Source organism: Nyctibius grandis, chromosome Z (assembly GCF_013368605.1).
Source record: "Nyctibius grandis isolate bNycGra1 chromosome Z, bNycGra1.pri, whole genome shotgun sequence".
Taxonomy (NCBI): Eukaryota; Metazoa; Chordata; class Aves; order Nyctibiiformes; family Nyctibiidae; genus Nyctibius; species Nyctibius grandis.
The window spans coordinates 39,330,952-39,348,669 of NC_090695.1; the positions used below are offsets into that span (position 1 = coordinate 39,330,952).

The 17,718-nt window shown below is 42.6% G+C and overlaps 2 protein-coding genes across 12 annotated transcripts in view; both read right to left on the minus strand.

The window, feature by feature from the left end:
* The window catches only part of LOC137676952 (stabilizer of axonemal microtubules 1-like), a 51,482-nt gene extending 50,283 nt beyond the window's left edge, over positions 1–1,199 (minus strand). For 6 of the 7 annotated variants that reach the window (XM_068424132.1, XM_068424133.1, XM_068424136.1 and 3 more), the window contains exons 1-2: positions 1,008–1,199; positions 384–479 (exon numbers count right to left, since the gene is read on the minus strand). In XM_068424132.1, the coding sequence (XP_068280233.1) occupies positions 384–479; positions 1,008–1,105 (194 nt within the window). In that variant the 5' untranslated portion in view covers positions 1,106–1,199. The remainder of the gene's footprint in view (positions 1–383; positions 480–1,007) is intronic. The other variant, XM_068424134.1, reaches the window with a different exon arrangement.
* A 455-nt stretch (positions 1,200–1,654) lies between these two features.
* On the minus strand, positions 1,655–16,199 carry PLIN2 (perilipin 2). 5 transcript variants are annotated; one of them, XM_068424144.1, is made up of 11 exons: positions 15,731–15,884; positions 15,407–15,605; positions 14,143–14,318; positions 13,766–13,823; positions 13,489–13,684; positions 12,735–12,817; positions 11,938–12,223; positions 11,433–11,617; positions 10,524–10,658; positions 9,527–9,817; positions 1,655–2,967 (listed from the first exon to the last, which is right to left on the minus strand). In XM_068424144.1, exons 4-11 carry the CDS (start codon positions 13,793–13,795, stop codon positions 2,833–2,835), a joined length of 1,341 nt encoding a protein of 446 aa, XP_068280245.1. In that variant the 5' UTR covers positions 13,796–13,823; positions 14,143–14,318; positions 15,407–15,605; positions 15,731–15,884; the 3' UTR covers positions 1,655–2,832. The 5 variants fall into 5 exon arrangements, with proteins under 5 accessions (XP_068280245.1, XP_068280247.1, XP_068280246.1 ...); XM_068424146.1 differs by lacking the exon at positions 15,407–15,605; XM_068424145.1 differs by lacking the exon at positions 14,143–14,318.
* Positions 16,200–17,718: the final 1,519 nt, after the last annotated feature.

Below are 17,718 nucleotides of genomic sequence, written 5' to 3' on the forward strand. Positions count from 1 at the left end.
AATATGTAAGCTAAAATAGCTCAGCTATATGAGGAAAAACATTTAGGAAGATGAGGTTCTTGCCATGTTGAAGATCCTGGCAGAAATCCATAACTGGGAAATGTTACTCACTGTTTGGTCAGGGAAATGAACGGGAAAGGCAGATTACTCTTATTAAAGTTTTTACCAAAGTCTCCAAGTTACAGATACTATCAGAAACAACTTTAATTAAGGCAAGTTTTCTAATACATTACGGAGTTGTGATCAAGAGGAAATAAGTTCTCTGACTGTATGTTCTTTTTCCACAGCATCCCTCAAGAAACCACTTCCCCTCGCCCCCGCAACTGCATAAACCATATTCTTGATTATGTGCAAAGTACTAACCTCACAAGCCAAACACTTACTTGAAAGTTTCTTCTGCACGGGCCTCATCCAGGTTAGCAAACAAGAAGAGGGCAACGTCATGAAATGCAGTACTGTTTGGGTTATCAAACATGTCCCTAATACACAAATAAACAGATACATCAGAAGTAGTTAGGGCGCCGAATTAACACAGTATTTTTACTGGCCGCTTAAGACTAAAAATACTACTTCATATGAAAGTGTAACAAGCCATTGAATGCTTTTTTTCCTGCATAGTTAATAGACATCCTCCAGCCTATTTAACAAAGCTGAAATAATTTCGGTGAGGGCGTTTTCTCTCAAAGAAGTTTTCAAATCAAGAGGTACGGAGCCCACCATACGACTGTGCGGGACGCCTCAATCGGAGAGCAAGCGTTGTTACTATCTCTGGGTTTCATTTCTTTCGACACAGGTAACACGGGTCCTACAGCAACTCAGGCATTTCCTCTGTATTACGCATCGCCAAGGGCACCAGGCCCCTCGGTGGCCATGGCGAGGGCCCCTCTCCTCTTGAGGCCTGCGCTCCTGGGTGAAACCCAGGGCCCCGCTCAGGGGCCGGCAGCCGCACGAGGGCCCCCCCTTCACCTCCTCTTCCTCCCCCTCCCCCGGCTCTCCCTCGCACTTACGCTCCCAGTACCAAGCCGCCGCCGCCGCTGCCATTCTGGTCGAAGCCCAGGGCCAGCAAGTAGAGCCAGAGATGCTCCCTTTCCCAATCAGCGTCCATAGCGCCAAGCAGCTCACGGAGCACCCGCCGACGAAACCAGGCGGAGAGCGCGCCTGCCTAAGGGCCACCTCATGGCCGTCACACCGCCGCCATCTTCCCCCGCCCGCCTAAACCTCCCGCGCGCCGCCGCGCCCGCCCACACCGGGCCCTAACACCGCGAGAGCTCCCGCCGGGCCCACCCTCCAGCGATGAGGGCGCGCAAGGCAAGCCGGGGCCTTGGCGCCGGCCCGGCGCGCTGCCTGCCGGGAGGTGTAGTCCGGGCGGCGGCACGCCACGGAGGAGGTGGGGAAGTCGCCGTGCCGGGAGCCCCCGGAGAGGCCGGGCTGCGAGGAGACGGGCGGCAGCAGCAGCGGCGGCGCCGGCCTGTCGCTCGAAACCCGCCCCGTGGAGGCCCCGAGCAGCCTGAGCTGATCGTAGAGGGCGTCGCGCTTTGGGCAGCGGCCCGACTAGATGGCCTCCCGCGGGCCCTTCCAGTTTAAATTATTGTTTATGATCGGATTACCAAATTTAACATGAAAACCAAGTAAAACTCACACCGGCAGCAGGCTGTGAGGTTCAAACTTTTATTGCAAGGCATTTCAGTGACTAGACTTCAAAGCTTTCACAACAGCCAGGTGTTACATGACGAGAGAGCTGCGGTGCCAACCTCACAGCAGCACCCGCTGCCGAGGAGCGTTTCCACGGCTGTACGAAAGTAGTACCGTGCAACGTCTCCAGACTTGCTGCAGTCACCGCGACGACACCGAGGAGATCTCTGCGGGAGGAGCTCAGCCTGATCCTCGGGAAGAAATGTAACAAGCCTGCCTCCAGCCCAGTTCCCACTCTCCCCGACTCCTACAGCAATCACTGTGTGCAAGCAAATGCGGATTCGACATTCCTTAGCAAATACTTAATTGAGATTTTATTTAAACATAAGAAGATCATCACTGTCACCAGAAGTGCCCCTACCTTCAATTCTCTTTCTTTTTTTTTTTCAGTTTTCTTTTTCCCCACATCTGTTTGTATCTCTTTGCCTTCCATTTTTCCTTTTTACAATCTCTTCCCCTTTATTTTTAACTGTCATCCTTATTCCTGGAAAACTTTACTTCTTAAGCATTTATCCTCTTTTAGTCTCAGGCCCCACAGCTGATAGCATCAGGATGGCCAAAATTTTTGCACACAGAAGGCATGTAGAGAGATAGGGAATGCTTTTGTGCATAAAGCACTTCTACCAAAGCGAAGCTCTAAGCTTCTAAGCTCTGTAGGTACAGAGCCTAACAGAAATAACCTGAGAGAATCTGAGACAGACAAAGTCTCTTACCCCTTCCAGCAGCAAAGAGGTAGATGCATAAGTGCTTTTCATGTAGACTGAAAGGGGAAATTTTGTGGGCAAATCCTCATCAACTCCTTTTGTTGGCAGCCCTTTATGCAAAGCACTCGAGTGTTCTCATGGCTGCTGCCAGCACAAGAACAAATCATTAACAAAAATTAGATCAGTTGGATACACTGGTGAGGCTATACCTGGCTTGTAGAATGGGAGCTTGACACCCATGCTAATGAATTAATGTAGCATGCATTCCTTAAGTGGAAAAAAAACCCAGAATTTTGATGCAGCTAAGTGAAACAGTAGCAATGAAAAAAAATATCCCCAAATACCTAAGCTAGGCAGGTTAATCTTTAGAAAGGAGAAATGTAAGTTAAACATGGCAAAAGTACATTGTATCAAAAAGACATTTTTATGCTTCTCTTTAGTCAGCTCTTTGCCCTGTATTGTACGGGCCATTTGTGCGTGAAAAGTCTTGTTGATCATCTTCATCCAAATCCAAAATGTCTGGGATATCATCCGACTCTGAAGACAGGTCTGTAATAGCGAAATCTGGAACCTGCATAGGAATGAAATTTCAATCAATTTAAAAGTAAACTAAATAAATCTGTGCAGCACTCCTCACTGAACCCAGGAGACAAAGATGCTCAGCATCTCTGGAAATCAGACCCCAAATACTGAATACAGAGTGAAATATGCTCAGTCATGTATGAAACATGTAGCATTAAGACAGACCAAGTCCTGTGCAAGATGTAGACCAGTTGCTTAGAAGGCAGGATTTTATATTAGGGATGGAACAGAGCTGAACTTAGAGGTGTGTATTTAGTGAAACTAGTGACTGGAAAATTAAGAAAGGAAGTTTTTAAACTTACTTTGCCTTTCTTCTTTTCTTGGGAGCAATGGGCTATACAAAGTAACCTGACTTGAGGAGCTGGATACAGATTGCTCTGTACTGGTCTGCCTGCCTACCACATCAAACCTTTCCTGAGGAAACAAATTTCTGGAACTGCAATCCCACCTTGGCCTTTGTTTTAACTGTATGTATACTATTCTGTACTGTTAAGCAGCACCAGGTTTCAGGAATTGCCAGAGACATTAATGGGTACATGGATGTTACACAATTCTAAAAATGTTGGCTAAGACACTTAGGAGCTTAAGTCCCAACCCTTAAGTCCCCTTAGTAGGACTTAGATTACTTAGGGACTTCTGAAAAAATGGGATATAATTAAGCAGTTTGCTCATAACCAAAAGGTTTTTGCCCCAATGAAAAATACTTATATCTATAGTTTGATTCGTGGTTAGCTTTAACGTTGGTGATGTGACATACTTGGAGCCAGGCACAGCATCAGCACATAGGGATTGCTGCATGCTGACAGGCTTTGCTTCTGCATATACGAAGAATCAGCAACTTGAGGCTTCTAGACATTTGTGTGACTTAAGCTCAATGCTGACTGGAGAAGCAGTTTTCATCCATTCCCTAACTGTAAAACACCTTGCTTATGACTTACTTTTATGAAAGAGAGTATGCAAGACAAATCTATGCTTTGCCTGCCATGGACATATGTCAGAAGAACAGAGAACACATCAAAGGATAAAGGGATTATTGTTTCAGCTATCAGGTTGTAGATAGCACTGAAGCACTGAACATGAATCACTCGGTTCCTTAGAGAGTAGGTAGCCATAGGGCACCAGGGACTTATAAATATTAATTAAAATATTAACGAAAACTGAGGAGCAGCAAGTCACTTATCAGGCACTAGTGTGACTGCAATGAAATGCATAGACCACTTTGAGAACCTAAGCTTAATCAAAATGAGATCAGTAATCTTTGTCTCCTAAAAAATAATATGGCACTAGGAAGGGGGGAAACACATCTTTCTACCAGCAAAAATTATCTTGCATCTTTCTGCTTATGGTAGTTTACCTAAAACTCTAATTACTGCACTTTGGGAAATCAACAAGTTTTGCCATTATCAGCACATGACCCTGTATTTCATATTGCAGTATAAATGGGGATAAACTCATTTGAAAATGTGACCAAATGGATGGTTTAAACAAGTTGTTTTATTCTGTATTCACACTGAGCAGGGCACATGACCATGTTCATTAACTATGCCTGACCAGTGATAATTTTCACTATATCCTAGGTTTAATACACTTTTATTACTTATATCCCTGTTGTTCTTACTGAGAACAGGATAATCCCTCGAATTTAAGTTTGTGCTGTCTTCGTCTCCTTAATGCACACATTATAAGCAGCTGATTCCTTTAACACACTAGTAAGATGTTCATAGCCATGAAAGAATTCCAGATTGGACTGTATCTGTCAGCATTGGAGTAAAACAGGTTTGACGTCAGTCTGATTTACCTCAGTTCTGAACGTGCTAAATTGTATTGGTATAACATATTATGACACCTGCACCAGTCTTAACTAAAACAATGCAAAGCCCTTGGTGTTATGGGCTTGCTTAGGTAAAGGACCTTCAGTTCCACATGACTTTTCACAGTAGATAGGAAGTTGAAACAAAGCAGTAAGTCAATTCTTGCAACAAAGAATAAGGCCAGATATGACTCCTCTTCGTGCCATTTCTCCGGAAGATGCAGTTAGATCATTTACATAGAATAGTGAAAAACTTGCTAAATCCTTGCATGAAATAGTGCAAAACTTACTTCTGTGTTTTGCTGTGTTCATACACAAATGTTAATGTCAATACCACTTAGCTTTAAATCAATCCATTTTTTCTTGCTTAATATATTTTCAGAACTGAGCCACTAGCAGTTTGGGAGATGGTTCTTATTTTGTGCACTTTCAGAACAAGCACTTATTTTTAGTCATCAGAGACTGTGTTATACAAAAGAAATAAAATTTCCATTTTAGTATGAAAAGAAATATATTTAACAAAACACTGTGTTTTCTCCAGCAAGCTGTTGCATATGTAAGACTTTTTGATCATGCAAATGACCAACAGATCATGCTTTAAAACTAAGTTAGGTTCCATTTTCTCTTTTTAATTAGATGGCTTAGATTAAGTTCTTCAGTGTTTTTTTTGTGGCTTTTGGTTGTTTGGTTTTGGTTTTTTTTAAATAAATAATTCATCCGTTGTTTCCAAATCCTTTCACCTATTTTACTAGGTATATAGTATTACTGTAAGTTGCAGTTTGGAAAAGATTGTTGCAAAAAAGTCACCTGAAGGAATGGGAGAGCTTTCAAAAGCTTTCCACCTTTGTTTAGTTTGAGGCAAACTAGCTATATCCCTGCAACTCCAGTCATTATACAAATCTTGTAATTTGGATTTGACCAATGGGTATGCCTCTATAAATATGACATTTGCAAAACTTTTATACCATATGGAGCTATTTACGAACGCCTATATTTAAAACTTTCGTAGCAAAGGATTATCAGCAATGATAGAATAATAGTTCTCTGTTAAATGAGCCTGGAAAGGGGAAGTTTCAACTAGCATGATGATTTTTTGAGTGATTTTTTTTTGCTCTCTCTTACAAGAGAGCAATCATTTTCTGAATTCTAAATAAACCCTAAATAACCTCACCAGTGATAATTACTTTGTTAGTATTCTAACCTTTACCATGCCAGTTTTTGTGTGACTAGTAGCAATAGACACTGTGTTACATTTCATCTAGTTTATCTGCCTTGCTACAAATAGGATCAACTATTTCCTGTAATTTTCAACATATCTGGTCTTATCTTTTTTAAAAGGTTCCAGAAAGACTTCACAGCTTTCTAGCCCAAGCTATATCCTCAAAAGTGGTTTTGGACTAAGAGCAAGAAAGTTTCTGTGCAGTGTAGCTGAGCTGAGTGATACACGCAATTATAAACAGGTAAGATGGCAGGAAAAAATTATGAGCAGGCTCTGCTCTGTTAATATCTTAGGTTTTCCTCCTTCTATTTGAGAGTTTTCAGCAGTTATTAGCATGCACATCAGCTTCAGTCCACTGTGGCAAAAAAACCAAACATGGCTTTGCAACGCATCCACATCATTCTTGCCTCCAGTGGGCGTTTTAATAGTCACTCGCTCTAACCGTGCTAGAGAAAAATACGAAGCTTTGTCTGTAGACTTGTAATTAAGATAGTCTAGGGACGTGCTGTACTAGATTACCAGCAAGAAGATACCCATGCAAGCTCCAGTTGCAATTCAGTTTAAACATCCAGTGCTGTCCTTATTAGCAGAGTCTAGTTAAATTTCAATCTCGAGACTTTTATTCAATATAATAAGCCAGGAACATACTGATTTGCTGTTATTCAGCCCTCTTCTCCTCCAATGAAGGGTTCCTAATTCTATTGGAGAGGTGGATAGAAACTTATACACTTGGCGAGGGGCGGGTAGGATCTAACGAAACAACCACACACCACAATAGCATGATACAGGAACCTGGGTACAGCATTTTGGTGTTACAGGCTATTTGCCCAACCATTAGGTAGCCATTTCACCAGGCATTCCTCTGTTTGCAGCCACCAATTGCAGGTCAGCTGTCAGAAGTCAAAGTAACTTTTACACAGAAGCCACCTGACACTGCATGATGAGGGAGAAATACGATTTGAAGGTCTAGGCTGGTAACATTTTTTCTTGCTTTCTACTTCATCTGCTTGCTTTCATTTAGTAAACCTGGACTGCCATCTAAGAGGGTACAAAACAGTAGTGCAACTTAAGGCAGAACAGAGAGATGTATTGCTCTGGCATTGATATTAGATGGTGCTGTTTATTTCTCAGTCCTCAAAAGACTGTGAACAGTTTGAATATCTTATTTGATTCATCACAGCAGAATGCAGGCCCACTGCCTTCAGATTTTGAAACACATGTAAGAATGGGAATTCCCTTCTTTGAACTGCCAGCTGCTCCCAGACCTGATCAGTCCCATTTTCTTCCTGAGCACCTCTAGAAGAGTGGATGCACTCTACAAATTCCATTACAAATTAAGATAAAAAAGGATATTCTCTGGCTGGACTCATTCAATACTTAAACAAAATTAATTGCTGAAAGAATTCCAGAAGTCTTAGCTCAGACCCTAGCTGGAAAGGAATATCTCACCCTCTCATGTTAATTTCATGTTAAACAGTCCCTTTACAAAAAGCAGGTATTTAAAGCTGGAAGTTACAGAATCTTTATCTGTAATCCTCTGTTACATTTTTATTTAATATTGTGCTTAAAACAGTCTTCCTAACACTTCTAGACCAACCCTGGCTTAACAGCTAAGCAAGCCCTCTCACATTAGAAGGCTAGACTACATGTAATTTACTTTAGTGCCCACATTGTACTAGGTGGAGGCATTGTTCCAGGTAGCAACATGTCACTAGGTGACAAGCTTCCTTCAAACACCATTTTTGCTTCATGCTATTTGGTGACCTCTTTGAAAATGGTGGCCAGCATTGCTACACTAAATGATTGCAACTCAAAGTTGCATGAAGCATGCATTACGAACACAGACACGACTTACCTGGACAGCCCTAAACCAAAAAAGCTTATTTCTTAGTGATTGTAATTCTCTTCCAGGGGAGGGATTCACAGGATTTATTGAGGAACAATTGCACCCAAGTAGCTGAGTGTTAATGTACATTAGTCACTCAAATTCAAAAGAGGGTAAATAAAGTTAAACAGGTTAAAAGTGGTATATGCAGCTGAGGAGTATATACTGTTTATAGGGAGCCAGCACCCAAAGCAGGTAGCCATCAGCCTCATGCACACAGAACACCTACTGCAAAGGCAGGACAGGGTTTTTTTTGTCTATATCTTTCTCACTATTAGAACATCCATCAGCTCACAGCTTAGGTCATCACTAAAGGCAGGCAACAGCAAGCACCAAAAAAAGCAGCAGTAAAGCTAAGACTGAATGGAAAGATGCACAGGAACTCAAAGGGAAGAAGGAAATGCTGCAGCAATCTTACCTATCTATACACACACACAAATACATTTTCAATGTGTCTACTTCATTTGCATTTCAAGCTTGCTTTCTGCTGGACCCAGTTTGACGGAGTCACAGAACAGCAAGTTACATTTGTTTTCAACACCACTGAAATGGAGACAGACTTTGGCTACTGAAGCATTTATTACTAACATATAAAATGAATTACAAAAAGACAGCTACAAAAAAAAAAAACAACAACCCACAACAGCAGGCACCTGCGTACAAACAGCATGAATCTTTTCTTTATACTGCTTATTAAAAAAATGTATTGATAATGATTTGGTTGGTGACTGGAACAGGTTCCCCAGGGAAGTGGTCACGGCACCAAGCCTGTCAGAGTTCAAGGAACATCTGCACATCACTCTTAGTTATACGGTTTAGTTTTAGGTAGTCCTGCGAGGAGCAGGGAGTTGGACTCGATGATCTTTATAGGTCCCTTCCAACTTGAGATATTCTATGATTCTGTGGTCAGGTTACTGTGTTATACAATAGTTAAGTTTATAGTTAATGTTAGCACTGTCACAGCATTTAAGTAACTCCAGCTGACTCCTTCAGAAACCTCACTTTCAGCTTTGGAATTCCGCACTCACAGAAATTTTATAATAATTGTGTAGCAGTAGAATTGAGACAGTCAGATCCATAATAATAAAATGTGTGATCTGCAGCAAACATGGAATTTAAGCTTACCTAGCTAGACTGCAGGGCTTTTAAATGTGTTTCATAGTATGTAATGCTTTTATATCACTCTGGTACAAATTAAGCAACAAATCAAATGCTTTTAGCTATGCTAGGTTTCATTTAGACTAATGGTATTAATAACATTAATAAGCATGGTGAGGTTTCTTAACTTGACAGACAAACAAGGCATCTTGACAACTGTAAGCTGCCAATATTTAGGCATTCAAGACAGTTTTTAGAGCGGCTTAACGACACAGGACAATACAGCCCATGTGTGAGAGTGTCTTTTCTCTGTATCGTTCCCCTACTCCTATGTTTATGGATTTTTCTCCAAGGGTTTTTTGACAGCTACACTTGCTAAGGCCACTTGTTTGGTCAGTCAGCAGAGTACATGCATGCTATGCAGTTGATTCAGTAGTGTTTTCAGGCTGTTTGTCTTTCTGGCTGGAATTTTTCTCCCCTTCACCTTTGCTCTCAGCATGCTGAATGCCAGGCAGTTGTGGGTAAAAGGGACCTACCAGCCAGTTGAGTGGCGTGTTGTTAACAAGATAATCCATCACATCATCCAGAGACTCCTTCATTTTCTTCAGCTGTGCTTTGCTAGTGGTAAGAAAGCTGTCTGATAATTCTTGGAAGGAGGATGCTGACCAAAAGCTCTGGTAGACATCACCTGCCATTGACCCAACACTGTAAACCTTATCCTGCACATTCTGTGGCAGGCCCTGTAGGCTTGAGACCAGTGTAAGACAGGTGGTCTGAAGCTGCTGAGTGAGGCTCCGTGCAATAGCTAGAGTTCTTGACTCAATGTGCTGGAAACAAAAAGCATAACAGCACATCAGTATCTTTTTATGACTGTAGCAGCTTTATGTTGCTCAAGATACATAAAGAGGCAAAGTAAAGGTGATGTAAGTAAAATAAAGCTATAGCAGATAATAAACCAGGTGTTAAGTCTGAAGAGTCAGAGACTTGAAAGTACTTGACATTTCTTCAATGCTCAAGCACTTTGCGGAACAGAAACATTGGTAGCTTCTACCCAGTGACAGATAAGCAAGCTTTTGCTTCAACTCTGGATAAGAAGTCACAGCAGGTAAGCATATTCTAATCGATGAACCACTGTTCAAAGCTACATATAAGACTCAGTGAGTCTGTGCCTAAGACTGCTGTATGCTGAGAAATTGTTATTTCTGGTCTGGCCATATCAGATAAGCGAGTCCTAGCTGATCTACATATGGATATCCCAGCACAGGTTCACATGCTAAACAGGATGAGCATTCTCTTGAAAGGAGAACAAACCCCAGAGCACTTGCAGGAAGTAGGCTCATTGAAGAGTTTGGGTGTCCCCTGCTCTTCATAGCAGTCACTAGTCAGCTGCCCTGAGCTTCAGCATTCGGATTCCACATTTGCACATAAGCTTCTGTGCTGTTAAGATGCTGTGCCCTTTGGGGACTGTTAGTTTGCTATTACCTTGACAGTATACAATCCATTTATTTCTGGTTTACATTTACATCTATTTACCTCAGCGCTACGCGGTTCATCACCATCATTTTGGCCTGTATTTTTCTTCCATTCTACCCAGGATTGATAAAGCTTTTCCTGAGCATCAAGAAGTTTCTGATTGGCACTATTCATGTTCTTTCTGGCATACTCGATCTGAAATACAGCCAAATAAGGAAGTAAAGCAAAGAATCCAAACAGTTCCATTAGGGCTACCCTACCTTACCTGCTTTGTAACCTCCTTTTTAAATACTTTAAAAGTTCAGTATAAAAGACTTTGGGTAATATAAGTGTGTTCTTTCTCTTCAAAGACAAGAAAACTGGAAGCAGTTTTGAGATGTTATGTGGTGTATCCCTCTGCCTCAACTATTTCCCCCTCCCCCACTAGCATCCTACACAAGGATTTGAAAGTGTATAGAAGGCCAAGACTCTATGCACAGTTTGACCTGTACATAAAAGTATGTTTGTTAGGGTAAGACTACTGAAGTAGGAAGTAGAAGACTACTGAAGTAGGAAAGCTCAGAGATACCCACAGCAAGAAGAGCAAACCCATAAAGAATGCAACATTTTATTAACAAAAAAGGACTTAAAGGACTAACGTGTTTCTAAATTGCAAGACACTTTCCTCACTGAATGAAATCTGTGTCAAACCCAGGTCTCCAAAACAGGAATACCATTTTAAACATGTCACTTCTATTTCTGCAGTGCTTAAAATTACAAGCAATGCTGGTTAGTTTACAGCTCAGCATGATTTAGGACCTCTCCTGAATGGTGGTGAAAAGCTCTGAATGGGAAATGCTTTATATTTACAAGATGCATTTAGTCTGAGAAAGCAATTCCAGTTTTTCTATGCCTCTTTTGGCTGGTTTCTACACTCTGAAACTATGACAACATTTGCTTTTTATACCTCAAGTGAAAGCTGAAACTTACCAGACTGACAGTGTGGTGGAGCTGAGAGATTGTCTCCTGGCTTTTCTGTTTAGCATCTCTAACTTTGTTTAAGGCTTGTTGGTAGGCACGTGTGCGGACCTTTGAAGACAGGGATCCTAGTCTAACATAGTAGCTTGGCTTTTGAACTCCAACTTCAAAACCTTCAACTTTTGCAGCTTCTTTCTCTAGATATGTAGAAAGGAAGCAAATTGACTACTGGAAGAAAAAACTTAAGGTCTGAAGAAATTTTATTTGCTTAGTAATGGCTGAATACCAGACTTGTTTAGTAGTCCTTTAGCATGAGGGTAGGTTGATAGACCACCATACTGGAAATCCTTACTTTCACTGTGCTTCTCTGTGAAGATGCTATTACAACCAGCAAGGCAACATGCAGTTTGGGAAGCACGTGCCCGCCTCCCCACTATGAGTAAATAATAAATGGGTGATTGCTTGCTTCTGTCCAGTGCAAGCATTCCAACAAAATCAAACCTTGAATTGGTCTTACCTAGTTCTGCTTCTGTAAGTGGGAGATACTGGTCTACAAGGGTCTCTGATTTAGTGAGAGCACTGTCCACTCCACTGCTCATCATTTGCACCACACGACTTCCCAGGACAGTGTTAATGCTGCCATTGACAACTGACTTGGTCATTTCTACGCTGTCTTGCACTGCTTCTTTAGTCTTGCCCACAACTCCAGTGATTGTGTGAGCAACAGTTTCCTTGGCACCAGTCACAGTGGTTGTTACAGCTTCTCTGGCTCCAACAACTACATCCTTGGCGTTGGCAACAACCTGCCACAGGAAACATGTTGATTCACTAGAAACATTTTCTAGGGAGAGCTACTTAATCCAGGAAATATAAGTTTATGCTAAAGCTTGTACAAGTATTGGTTATCTAGGAGAAATTCTGCCCTGAAAACATATGTACAAGACAAAATATGATTGCCATGCAGCCTTCAGGTCAAACATTTCAGTGACTGTAATTCAGGCACTATTTGCTTCACATTGAGCAGGAAAGAGACAGGGACACAAATTTTAAATAAGATGCTCACCAGTGAACAGCAGCTATAAACAGATGTGTCAAACGGTGGGCAAATTTAAAAAAAAAAAAAAGAAATAGGCCTAATGGTTTCCCAAAGGCAACAAACAATTCTACAGAAACACCTTTTACTTTCTCATTGCTTCTAAGCCGTGCTTCAGGCATGGTTTATTGAAATCTCTCTCCCTGTATTTTTAGTGATAACAGAAAAGAGGAAGGGTGGATAGTTCTTCTGCTTAGCATAGGTACATGGAAAGAACTTACCTTGTCAGTGGGTTGATTCAGTATAGGCAGTCTCTCTTCAATTTTGTCTAGACCTATACACGCATAGTTGTTGGCAACTACAACTATAAAAGAAATTACAATAGTTGGTTTTAATTTTTGTTTTCTTTTCCCTTAATACAAGTAACTCCCAACTGAGAATTCCTCTTGAAACAGAGCTCATAGAACAATGCTCTTGAAGTAGTTTCCTCCCCTTTTCAGTGAGATTTGAGGCAGCAAAGCCCAAGAACAAGGCAGGTTTACAGCACCAGGAAAAAAAGCTCACTTGTAGGCAGAGAAAATCCATTCCATACTTTACAAGCAACTGTTAGAACAAGCTTAAGCACCTGGCCTTATGCCACTTCCTGAAACCAGGCTCTTGGTTACAACAACCTTGTGACACAGTTGCCAAATTTAACCACAAGTTGTTCTCCCTGACAGAAAGTACAAAGTAGCATTTGAAACCAGGTGAAAGGTGAGGAAGGTGTTGAGCAAGAGGCTACCTAACCATCTCACAGAGCAAGAAGAGTTAGTCAGTTTAGTATTACAAAAGCTGGAACATGCTTTGGCTCTGGATTTTTTTTTTTTTGTTAAATCATACCCATCTGTAATCAGTTACTCAACAAGCCAGGCAACAGGTTCAGTCAGCCACCTGAAACAGCACTCCAGACCAGCATGACCATGCTAAACTGTAAGTGCATCTGGATATATAAAGTAATCAGTTGAATTAAAGTTAACAGCTCCATCTTTGCCTTACTTTGTGGTTCCAGTTTCTGGATGATAGGCATAGCACTTGTCATGGCTACTGAAGTAATCGTCTTCACTCCTTTCTCTGCTATCTCACATACTGACTTCAGATAAGGATGGTTGTCCTTTGTGGTGATGTAAGCTGTGGACACCATATCATATGTGGAGCTCACCAAGGGAAGGTTGACAACCCTCGATACAATGTTCTGTTTAAAAGAGAAAGAGGTTAGTTGACTCCTGTTTTTCTGAACTACTCACAAAAAACTATGGGGCTAACTCAGATGTACCTGCTGTGGATCAATTGCTGTCAATGCCATTTTTTTCAGGTCTTGAATCTTACACAGTCTGTGAAAGAAGCATATCTGAGTTACGGCATCCTCATATCCACTTCATCTAATCACAGGCTTTGAAACCAACAACCCTTTTGTAATCAAACCCATTGTTCAAGGTATTAGGATGTTCACATTCTTGCATACAGGAATTACATTTTATTGTAACAATGTAGAAATCCAAAACTTTGTTTCCTGATTACTTTGTTTGGTTTAGGCAACACAAGCAAGGCACATCCAAGAGACAGGCTTTGAGATAGAGCAGTTCATCAAAGAATTACCAAAGAGTTACAGACTGGTGGATTAATTTATTTTTCTAGAAGAAATAGACTCACTTGGTCTTATCTGTTGAGCCAGGACAAAGAAACGCCAGCCAACAAGTCACTAAAACTCTAGTTTAGGATGCCTAAGTCAGATGAAGAATCCACCACCAATGTCTTTAATCGGATTAGATCTTCTGTTAGCATAAGGGAGTCAAGTTTGAAAATTGAGTCATCGCTGCTGTCCAAATCTTGAAAACACGTGAAAGAGTGAGGTGAAGTACTCATTTCAGTAACCTTAGCTCAATTCTCATGAGTTCATCATCTCTAGTGCCATGCCTGATGCCCACACAGGGCTCCACCTGCTCAGCTTGCTCAAAAGTTAGCGTTCCTGTAACTCACAAAACACAGGACTTTCCCCACTGCAGAAAATAACTCTCCTTTATGCAAATTTAATTAGACTTAATTATTACCCATCCCACACTGAAACAGGCTGCAGACACTAGTCATTCAACAAGCCTATGCTACTCAATTATTTTCCGACATGTCTTCCCATGGAGAAAATACTAACAGCTCTTCCCATGTGAGACCTATAAAAGGAGAGGGGAATTGCAGTACCACATAAGGAGAGCGCACAGAAGTGCACTGTCATCCTATGCACGCATGCAGGCTGAACTGAATCTGCAAGAAGCACTTTTTGCATTGATGGTTTCATATGACACTTAAGTTCCAGAAGAACAGGCATACATGAAGGCAACAGAAAGGCAAGCTAAAAAAAGTCAGTCCTTGAACATACTGTGGTTTTCAAGGCTTTCTGCTAGGCTTGTCAAAGTGCCAACGGCAGTTTTCTCTCATATGTATGACAATATCAAAAGGAGTATGTTAGTATTCTGCCTTAGGTCAAGTAAAACTTTTCTCCATTACATAATGGGGAACAAGGACAAAGGCATGCTGTTAACATTTTACAGGCATATTTGTACATATTAGCACACACGTGCCATAAAGTAACGCCTGTAATGAGATTAACCACTGTGCATGGAACATACAAGCAGGTAACAGATGGGTTACAGCAGTGACAGAGAAGTTTTCCTTCCATCAAGTACTGAAATACCTCCCGAAACATGTTTTGTTTCTCACATAGCATTACAAGTCAGATTACTTAGAGTACAACTGAAGTTCACTTTGAACTGCAAAGCATGCTGTAGAACAGTAGAAGAGGCTAATAGCGCAGAATCTGGCCTCTGAAGGAAGAGGGACCCTTACTTTAAGGATTATTCAGTATTTGTAATGTGTACCAAAAGATCCAGCCACACATAGTGTGGACTTAAATTTTACTCACTAAAATAGAACAGTTAGACTGTGAACTTATTCCTGCTCTTAAAGACAAGAAGGACAGCTAGGATCTTGCCCAGTTTTGCAGATTCCTTGAATAGTTTCAGCTCCGGCAAAAGTCAGATCCGCTTCACTGGAGCAGGTGAGCAAGATGCCTGAATCAAAGTCCACAGTACAAAAGCGTATTTTGGAGACAGCAAAAGATCCTGAACAGGAAAACGAACAAAATGAGGCACAAATTTAATTTCTACTTTTCCCCCCTCGCTATGGAAATAAGTTAAAGACAAGGAAGCAGCAGAATGAGCTATGCAGAAGAGGTAAGAAGCTTGACCTGGCTGACCGCGGTGCCCAAGGAAGGAAGGCGCCCCAGTTTCCAGGTGTCACCAGGGTCCTCTCCAGGGGCGGGCAGCCCAGTGCCTCTCCCAGGAGCGGACTAGCGTCTCGGGACTCTCTGGTCCCGGGAGTGCCTTAAGCAGCCTACCGAAATACACCGGGATTTGGGGCGGGAGGACCGCACGGGCGATGACGGAGGCAGCGGGGGCGGCCTCCGCGTAAGGCGCAGACGGAGCCGGAGCCGCAGCCCCCGCCCGCTCCGCCGCCGGGCTCCACCATATTGTGCAGTCAGGCCGGCGGGGCGAGCGCTCCCGCCGCTCCGCTCACCCCCGCGGCCGACGAGAGCCGTGCCGGAGCGCGGCGGGCGGCCGTACTCACCCCGGCAGGGAACTGCCGCCGCCTGAAGCCCGGGTGCTGCCGCCACTGAGTGAAGAAGCCGGGCCTCGCCCCGCTATTTATGGGGTGCGGCCGCCGCCGGCGCCGCGCTACCCGCGCTCTCGCGAGAGGAGTGCGCGTCAGCGGCGGGCGCGGGCAGGGCGGGGGGGGGCGGTAGAAGTGTGCGCTCCTCAGTGGCAGTCACGCATCAGAACAGGAGGGTAGAGCCTCGTCCGAAACAAAGAAGTCTTGGTAAAGGAAAGCCTTGCCCGACTGACCTTTCGGCAGGACCAGGAAGCGCGGTTGATCTGACCCGGGCTTTCGGGCGAGGTGTGCGGGCCCGCAAGTAGCCCAGCCGGGGACAGACAGGTTACAAACACAGTGCACTCTCTCTTCGCTCAGGCAGATCTTTAAGCTCATCTAGGTGGGGAAAAAACGAGGCAAGAGATTTGGCTGTGTTGGTCTTAAATTAGTCACCTCTCTTCCTTCACCCAGCACCTCTTAACCAGGACTTGTCCCTCATGCGGCTGGAACACGGGGTGAACTGAAACCGGGGCCTGTCTCAAACTGTGTCTGAGACCGCCAGGCAGCCACGCATCCCTAAGTGAGCCTCCTGCTCAGAAAGGCAGATGTCTTTTCCTCCAGTGCAGCAGATTCGGTTAAGCACACTCACAGATGGTATTCCCAGCAGATTTAAACACACATTTGGTACACTGTAACTTTCATAACTCCAAAGGTGCAGTTCACTTTTAATCTATAAACAAATGGGATGCACATCACAGCTACGGATATCAAACCGGCAGGGAAAAATAGTTGTGGGTGAAGGTCCAAATTCATGTTTACAATTAAAGTTGTATTTAGCTCGTTCTTGTTGTAGTGACAGGGTGTCAGAAGAGAACAGCCTGAGAAGATTCAGGCCTGAAGGGTAATCGTGCCTAGAAGCATGTGCAAACAAATTCTACTTGGGCCAGTCATTTTTGCACAAATATTTTTCCTAACGGAAATTTCAACTTCCTTCCCAGAAAACTGTAATTGTTTTAATGGTTAAAATTGACAACAAACCACCTTATCTCAAAGCCACAGAGTACAAAGACTCCTTTATGCTGTTTCTGCTCCCTAAACAAAAGTTGTCCATACAGATTCTGTTTTAACTTCTACTGCTTAAAACAAATAGACCTCTTTTTTCTGCTGAGCAATGTGACTGGACAACAAATTCCATCAATACAGAGCTGTACAGTAAGAAATATCATTATCTGTCCAGGACAGGAGAAGAAGATACCTTTCCTCATTGAACTGACAAAGAAGAGTCTGAGGTCTACCTATAAGGAAGAGAAGACTTTTTGCAAAACCTTAGCAGCAAAATATACAACCCATCTATTCTTATTATTTACTTATTGTGTATATTCACATGTTACGGTATTATAAAATGTCCTTTGCTTACTGCTAGAGAGATTCTGACCTTGTTCCCACAGAACACTATCTTCCTGGGGTGGGGGAGAGGGCATCTTTTTCTTCCAGCTCATTTCAAGAAGACCTTCCCAATACTGTCATTCAGTTTGCTTCTGCAAAGTAGTCACTTCTCTCTTCTTGTTCCAGAGTAGAACAGATAGA

Excerpts from the sequence above, each read along its gene's own strand:
- PLIN2 (XM_068424142.1), bottom strand. The coding sequence starts at position 13,795 with ATGGCATTGACAGCAATTGATCCACAGCAG. Across the intron at positions 12,818-13,488 it reads CCAGAAACTGGAACCACAAA|TTGTAGTTGCCAACAACTAT; the intron begins GTAAGGCAAAGA and ends TTTCTTTTATAG. Across the intron at positions 11,618-11,937 it reads ACTTACAGAAGCAGAACTAG|AGAAAGAAGCTGCAAAAGTT; the intron begins GTAAGACCAATT and ends CTACATATCTAG.